This window comes from Tachyglossus aculeatus, chromosome 8, assembly GCF_015852505.1.
Source record: "Tachyglossus aculeatus isolate mTacAcu1 chromosome 8, mTacAcu1.pri, whole genome shotgun sequence".
NCBI classification, from domain to species: Eukaryota; Metazoa; Chordata; class Mammalia; order Monotremata; family Tachyglossidae; genus Tachyglossus; species Tachyglossus aculeatus.
In genome coordinates this window covers 39,394,949-39,403,470 of record NC_052073.1, presented here as the reverse complement: position 1 = coordinate 39,403,470, position 8,522 = coordinate 39,394,949, and the positions used below count along the sequence as shown (strand labels likewise).

General features: G+C 52.2%; 1 protein-coding gene across 1 annotated transcript in view; it reads left to right on the top strand.

Annotated features, from left to right (window-relative positions):
* The window catches only part of ROMO1 (reactive oxygen species modulator 1), a 4,908-nt gene extending 2,465 nt beyond the window's left edge, over positions 1 to 2,443 (top strand). The window contains exon 2 of the mRNA XM_038750527.1: positions 2,232 to 2,443. Coding sequence (XP_038606455.1) covers positions 2,232 to 2,340 — 109 coding nt within the window. The 3' untranslated portion in view covers positions 2,341 to 2,443. The remainder of the gene's footprint in view (positions 1 to 2,231) is intronic.
* The last annotated feature ends 6,079 nt before the right edge of the window (positions 2,444 to 8,522 follow it).

Here is an 8,522-nt window from a genome sequence, read left to right as displayed (position 1 = left end):
CTGGATTAAGCACTTGGGAAAGGACAAATCTGCAACAGAGACGGTCCACACACACACATTGTCAGTGGTATTTATTGAGCGCTTACTGTGTGCAGAGCACTGGACTAAGCACTTGGGAAAGGGCAAATCTGCAACAGAGACGGTCCACACACACACACACACACACACACACACACACACACACACTCAGTGGTATTTATTGAGTGCTCACTGTGTGCAGAGCACTGTACTAAGCGCTTGGAAAGTACCAGTTGGCCACTTATAGCGTCGGTGTGTACACACACACACACACACACACACACACACACACACACACACACACACACACACACACACACACACACACACACACACACACACACCCCCACCCACCCCCCCCCCCCCCAACAACCTCTGCTCGGAGGCTGCAATCCTCCGGCAGCGCCACGTGTTCCCCAGACCTTCTGCAACCTTTTTTTTGATTAAAATGGGGGTAGTTAAGCGCTTACTCCGTGCCGGACTCTGTTCTAAGCGCTGGGGCAGATACGAGCTAATCAGTAATAATAATAATAGTATTTGTTAGGCGCTTCCTATGTGCGGGGACTGTATTCTAAGCGCTGGGGTAGATTTGAGCTAATCAGTAATGATAATGATAATAGTATGTTGAGCACGTACTATGTGCTGGACTCTGTAATAGGCACCGGGGCAGATACAAGCTAATCAGTAATAATAATAATGGTATTTGTTGGGCGCTTACCGTGCGCTGGACTCTGTTCTAGGTGCTGGGGCAGATACAAGCTTATTAGTAATATTACTGATTAGACTTCTAGACTGTGAGCCCGCTGTTGGGTAGGGACCGCCTCTATAGGTTGACAATTTGTATTTCCCAAGCGCTTAGTATAGTGCTCTGCACACAGTAAGCGCTCAATAAATACGATTGATTGATTGATTTATTGTTCTAGGTGCTGGGGCAGATACAAGCTCATCAGTAATATTACTGATTAGACTTCTAGACTGTGATCCCGCTGTTGGGTAGGGACCGCCTCTATATGTTGACAGTTTGTATTTCCCAAGCGCTTAGTACAGTGCTCTGCACACAGGAAGCGCTCAATAAATACAATTGATTAATAATAATAATAATGGTATTTGCTAGGCACTTACTGTGTGCTGGACTCTAATAGGGGAAGCAGCGTGGCTCAGTGGAAAGAGCCCGGGCTTTGGAGTCGTCAGAGGTCGTGGGTTCAAATCTCCGCCCTGCCACTTGGCAGCTGTGCGACTTTGGGCAAGTCACTTCACTTCTCTGGGCCTCAGTGACCTCATCTGTAAAATGGGGATGAAGACTGGGAGTCCCACGTGGGACAACCTGATTACCTTGTATCTGCCCCACATGCTTAGAACAGTGCCTTGCACATAGTAAGCGCTTAACAAATACCAACATTATTATTATTATTAATAGGTGCCCAAGGTCACACATTCATTCATTCAATCGTATTTATTGAGCGCTTACTGTGTGCAGAGCACTGGACTAAGTGCTTGGGAAGTACAAATGTGTGACTTGTTCAAGGTCACACATTCATTCATTCATTCAATCGTATTTATTGAGCGCTTACTGTGGGCAGAGCACTGTACTAAGCGCTTGGGAAGTCCAAGTTGGCAACATCTAGAGACGGTCCCTACCCAACAGTGGACTCACAATCTAAGCAAGAGGGAGAACAGGGAGCGAATCCTCCTTCTGCAGGGGAGGGAACTGAGGCCCAGAAGTGTGTGACTTGCCCAAGGTCACACATTCATTCATTCAATCGTATTTATTGAGCACTTACCGTGTGCGGAGCACTGTACTAAGCGCTTGGGAAGTCCAAGTTGGCAACATCTAGAGACGGCCCCTACCCAACAGCGGACTCACAATCTAAGCAAGAGGGAGAACAGGGAGTGAATCCTCCCGAGGCCCAGAAGCGTGTGACTTGCCCAAGGTCACACATTCATTCAATCGTATTTATTGAGCGCTTACTGCGTGCGGAGCACTGTACTAAGCGCTTGGGAAGTCCAAGTCGGCAACATGTAGAGACGGTCCCTACCCGACAGTGGACTCACAGTCTAGAAGGGGGCAAGCAAGCGGCCAAGTGGGATTAGAACCCGGGTCCGGGCTCTTTCCATTGGGCCGCACCGCTTTCCCAGATACTCAGAGAAGCTCTTTCCCTTCCACCTGTCTGTCTGTCTCTCTCTCTTCCCATTCCCGTCCCTCCCGCTCCCAGGATCGGCATGCGGGGCCGGGAGTTGATGGGCGGCATCGGCAAGACCATGATGCAGAGCGGCGGCACCTTCGGCACCTTCATGGCCATCGGCATGGGCATCCGCTGTTGACCAGAACAAGAGTTTATCCCCCTTCCCCTCCGTCCCCCGGCCATGATTTCGAATGAAATAAAGAAATAAATATTTCTAATGAAATAAAGGCCTTTGCGTAGCCCGGGGGCGTCCGTGTGGTAATGTGGGCTCACGGCCCGGGTGAGCGCTCAGCACAGTGCCCCGCACACAGTAAGCGCTCAATAAATACGATTGATTGATGGGTGGCTTGGCTCTGCTGGGCCCCTGACCTTGGGCCTGTGAACCCAAGGTCGCAAAAACAACTCAGCTGCCCGGTGAGGGGAGGGACGTGTGTGTGTCTTTGTGTGCGCACGTGCGTGTTGTCACGCTTGGGGCCCCCAAGTCAGCGCGCCTGCCCCGTCTTGTTCCTAGCCACAGAGAAGTGAAGTGACTTGCCCAAAGTCACACAGCTGGTAAGTGGCTGAGCCCGGGTTAGAACCCACAGTAATAATAATAATGGCATTTATAAAGTGCTTACTATATGCAAAGCACCGTTCTAAGCGCTGGGGAGGTTACAAGGTGATCAGGCTGTCCCACGGGGGGCTCACAGTCTTCATCCCCATTTGACAGATGAGGGAACTGAGGCCCAGAGAAGTGAAGTGACTCACCCAAAGTCACCCAGCTGACAAGTGACAGAGCAGGGATTTGAACCCATGACCTCTGACTCCCAAGCCCGGGCTCTTTCCACTGAGCCACACTGCTCCTCATCCCCTGGGGCGAGCCCTGTCTGCTGTATTATTGCATTGACTGAGCCCACTGGTGGGTAGGGACCATCTCTATATTGTTGCCGACTTGGACTTCTCAAGCGCTTAGTCCAGCGCTCTGCACACAGTAAGCGCTCAATAAATATCATCATCATCAATCGTATTTATTGAGCGCTTACTATGTGCAGAGCGCTGGACTAAGCGCTTGGGAAGTCCAAGTTGGCAACATATAGAGACGATCCCTACCCAACAGTGGGCTCACAGTCTAAAAGGGGGAGACGGAGAACAAAACCAAACATACTAACAAAATAAAATAAATAGAATAGATAGGTACAAGTATAATGAATAAATAGAGTAATAAATATGTACAAACATATATCCATATATCCAGGTGCTGTGGGGAAGGGAAGGAGGTAAGGTGGGGGGGATGGAGAGGGGGACGAGGGGGAGAGAAAGGAAGGGGCTCCGTCTGGGAAGGCCTCCTGGAGGAGGTGAGCTCTCAGTAGGGCTTTGGAGGGAGGAAGGGAGCGAGCTTGGCGGGTGGGCAGAGGGATTGGGGGCATTCCAGGCCCGGGGGAGGACGGGGGCCGGGGGTCGACGGTGGGACGGGCGAGAACGAGGCCTAACGGTGAGGAGATTGGCGGCAGAGGAGCGGAGGGTGCGGGCTGGGCTGGAGAAGGACAGAAGGGAGGGGAGGGAGGAGGGGGCCAGGGGATGGGTGGACAGCCTTGAAGCCCAGGGTGAGGAGTTTCTGCCTGATGCGCAGGCAGAAATATGAATGAATAAATGACCTGTCTGGACCCCCAAGGAGGTGAAATGGGAAGCCCGGCCCCATCTCTTCTAGACTGTGAGCCCGCTGTCGGGTAGGGACCGTCTCTCTCTGTTGCCAACTTGGACTTCCCAAGCGCTTAGTCCAGTGCTCTGCACACAGTAAGCGCTCAATAAATACGACTGAATGAATGAATGGTGTCTGGTCAGGGTGTGCACACCTGTGGGGTGGGGAGGGGGTGGTCTCTGGCCCCACTGTCCACCCCAGCCCACCTAAAGGGGCCCTGAGGCCACTATCCTGCTGAACCCAGGGTGGGAGGCAGCCGGCCAGCCCCCCACCCCTCCACCCAAAGTGCCCCAAGCAATAATAATAATGGCATTTGTTAATAATAATAATAATGATGGCATTTGTTAAGCGCTTACTTTGTGCCAAGCACTGTTCTAAGCACTGGGGGGGATACAAGGTAATCAGGTTGTCCCACATGGGGCTCACAGTCTTAATCCCCATTTTACAGATGAGGTCACTGAGGCCCAGAGAGGTTAAGGGACCTACCCAAAGTCACACAGCAGACAGGTGGCAGAGCCGGAATTAGAACCCACGACCTCTAACTCCAAAGCCCGTGGTCTTTCCCCTGAGCCACGCTGCTTCTCAGAAACCGGAGTGTAACAAGCACGCCGAAACCAGCATGTGGTACCCTTTAAGCCACACTGCCATGTGCTAAGCACTAGTCTAAGCGCTGGGACAGATCCAAGGTAATCCAGTTGTCCCACGTGGGGTACGCAGTCTTAATCCCCCTTTTCCAGATGAGGCCACTGAGGCCCAGAGAAGTGAAGTGACTTGCCCAAAGTCACCCAGCTGACAAGCGGCGGGGTTGGGATTTGAACCCACGACCTCTGACTCCTAAACCCATACTCTTTGCACTAAGCCACACTGCTATTTGCTAAGCACTAGTCTAAGCGCTGGGACAGATCCAAGGTAATCCAGTTGTCCCACATGGGGTACGCAGTCTTAATCCCCCTTTTCCAGATGAGGCCACTGAGGCCCAGAGAAGTGACGTGACTTGCCCAAAGTCACCCAGCTGACAAGCGGCGGAGTCGGGATTTGAACCCACAACCTCTGACTCCTAAACCCATACTCCTTGCACTAAGCCACACTGTTATGTGCTAAGCACTAGTCTAAGCGCTGGGACAGATCCAAGGTAATCCAGTTGTCCCACGTGGGGTACAGTCTTAACCCCCCTTTTCCAGATGAGGCCACTGAGGCCCAGAGAAGTGAAGTGACTTGCCCAAAGTCACCCAGCTGACAAGCGGCGGGGTTGGGATTTGAACCCACGACCTCTGACTCCTAAACCCATACTCTTTGCACTAAGCCACACTGCTATGTGCTAAGCACTAGTCTAAGCGCTGGGACAGATACAACGTAATCCAGTTGTCCCACGTGGGGTACGCAGTCTTAATCCCCCTTTTCCAGATGAGGCCACTGAGGCCCAGAGAAGTGACGTGACTTGCCCAAAGTCACCCAGCTGACAAGCAGCGGAGCCGGGATTTGAACCCACGACCTCTGACTCCTAAACCCATACTCTTTGCACTAAGCCACACTGCTATTTGCTAAGCACTAGTCTAAGCGCTGGGACAGATCCAAGGTAATCCAGTTGTCCCACATGGGGTACGCAGTCTTAATCCCCCTTTTCCAGATGAGGCCACTGAGGCCCAGAGAAGTGAAGAAATTGCCCAAAGTCACCCAGCTGACAAGCGGCGGAGTCGGAATTTGAACCCACGACCTCTGACTCCTAAACCCATACTCTTTGCACTAAGCCACCCTGCTATGTGCTAAGCACTAGTCTAAGCGCTGGGATAGATACAAGATAATCCAGTTGTCCCACGTGGGGTACGCAGTCTTAATCCCCCTTTTCCAGATGAGGCCACTGAGGCCCAGAGAAGTGACGTGACTTGCCCAAAGTCACCCAGCTGACAAGCGGCAGAGTCGGGATTTGAACCCACGACCTCTGACTCCTAAACCCATACTCTTTGCACTAAGCCACCCTGCTATGTGCTAAGCACTAGTCTAAGCGCTGGGATAGATACAAGATAATCCAGTTGTCCCACGTGGGGTACGCAGTCTTAATCCCCCTTTTCCAGATGAGGCCACTGAGGCCCAGAGAAGTGACGTGACTTGCCCAAAGTCACCCAGCTGACAAGCGGCAGAGTCGGGATTTGAACCCACGACCTCTGACTCCTAAACCCATACTCTTTGCACTAAGCCACCCTGCTATGTGCTAAGCACTAGTCTAAGCGCTGGGATAGATACAAGATAATCCAGTTGTCCCACGTGGGGTACGCAGTCTTAATCCCCCTTTTCCAGATGAGGCCACTGAGGCCCAGAGAAGTGAAGTGACTTGCCCAAAGTCACCCAGCTGACAAGCGGCGGAGTCGGGATTTGAACCCACGACCTCTGACTCCTAAACCCATACTCTTTGCACTAAGCCACACTGCTATTTGCTAAGCACTAGTCTAAGCGCTGGGACAGATCCAAGGTAATCCAGTTGTCCCACGTGGGGTACGCAGTCTTAATCCCCCTTTTCCAGATGAGGCCACTGAGGCCCAGAGAAGTGACGTGACTTGCCCAAAGTCACCCAGCTGACAAGCGGCGGAGCTGGGATTTGAACCCACGACCTCTGACTCCTAAACCCATACTCTTTGCACTAAGCCACCCTATGTGCTAAGCACTAGTCTAAGCGCTGGGATAGATACAAGATAATCCAGTTGTCCCACGTGAGGTACACAGTCTTCATCCCCCTTTTCCAGATGAGGCCACTGAGGCCCAGAGAAGTGAAGTGACTTGCCCAAAGTCACCCAGCTGACAAGCGGCGGAGTCGGCATTTGAACCCATGACCTCTGACTCCTAAACCCATACTCTTCGCACTAAGCCACACTGCTATGTGCTAAGCACTAGTCTAAGCGCTGGGACAGATCCAAGGTAATCCAGTTGTCCCACATGGGGTACGCAGTCTTAATCCCCCTTTTCCAGATGAGGCCACTGAGGCCCAGAGAAGTGAAGAAATTGCCCAAAGTCACCCAGCTGACAAGCGGCGGAGTCGGAATTTGAACCCACGACCTCTGACTCCTAAACCCATACTCTTTGCACTAAGCCACCCTGCTATGTGCTAAGCACTAGTCTAAGCGCTGGGATAGATACAAGATAATCCAGTTGTCCCACGTGGGGTACGCAGTCTTAATCCCCCTTTTCCAGATGAGGCCACTGAGGCCCAGAGAAGTGACGTGACTTGCCCAAAGTCACCCAGCTGACAAGCGGCAGAGTCGGGATTTGAACCCACGACCTCTGACTCCTAAACCCATACTCTTTGCACTAAGCCACCCTGCTATGTGCTAAGCACTAGTCTAAGCGCTGGGATAGATACAAGATAATCCAGTTGTCCCACGTGGGGTACGCAGTCTTAATCCCCCTTTTCCAGATGAGGCCACTGAGGCCCAGAGAAGTGACGTGACTTGCCCAAAGTCACCCAGCTGACAAGCGGCAGAGTCGGGATTTGAACCCACGACCTCTGACTCCTAAACCCATACTCTTTGCACTAAGCCACCCTGCTATGTGCTAAGCACTAGTCTAAGCGCTGGGATAGATACAAGATAATCCAGTTGTCCCACGTGGGGTACGCAGTCTTAATCCCCCTTTTCCAGATGAGGCCACTGAGGCCCAGAGAAGTGACGTGACTTGCCCAAAGTCACCCAGCTGACAAGCGGCAGAGTCGGGATTTGAACCCACGACCTCTGACTCCTAAACCCATACTCTTTGCACTAAGCCACCCTGCTATGTGCTAAGCACTAGTCTAAGCGCTGGGATAGATACAAGGTAATCCAGTTGTCCCACGTGGGGTACGCAGTCTTAATCCCCCTTTTCCAGATGAGGCCACTGAGGCCCAGAGAAGTGAAGTGACTTGCCCAAAGTCACCCAGCTGACAAGCGGCGGAGTCAGGATTTGAACCCACGACCTCTGACTCCTAATCCCATACTCCTTGCACTAAGCCACCCTGCTATGTGCTAAGCACTAGTCTAAGCGCTGGGATAGATCCAAGGTAATCCAGTTGTCCCACGTGGGGTACACAGTCTTCATCCCCCTTTTCCAGATGAGGCCACTGAGGCCCAGAGAAGTGACGTGACTTGCCCAAAGTCACCCGGCTGACAAGCGGCGGAGCCGGGATTTGAACCCACGACCTCTGACTCCTAATCCCATACTCCTTGCACTAAGCCACCCTGCTATGTGCTAAGCACTAGTCTAAGCGCTGGGACAGATCCAAGGTAATCCAGTTGTCCCACGTGGGGTACACAGTCTTAACCCCCCTTTTCCAGATGAGGTCACTGAGGCCCAGAGAAGTGAAGTGACTTGCCCAAAGTCACCCGGCTGACAAGCGGCGGAGCCGGGATTTGAACCCACGACCTCTGACTCCTAAACCCATACTCTTCTTTCGCACTAAGCCACACTGCTATGTGCTAAGCACTAGTCTAAGCGCTGGGATAGATACAAGGTAATCCAGTTGTCCCACATGGGGTACAGTCTTAACCCCCCTTTTCCAGATGAGGTCACTGAGGCCCAGAGAAGTGAAGTGAATTGCCCAAAGTCACCCGGCTGACAAGTGGCAGAGCCGGGATTTGAACCCACGACCTCTGACTCCTAAACCCATACTCTTTGCACTA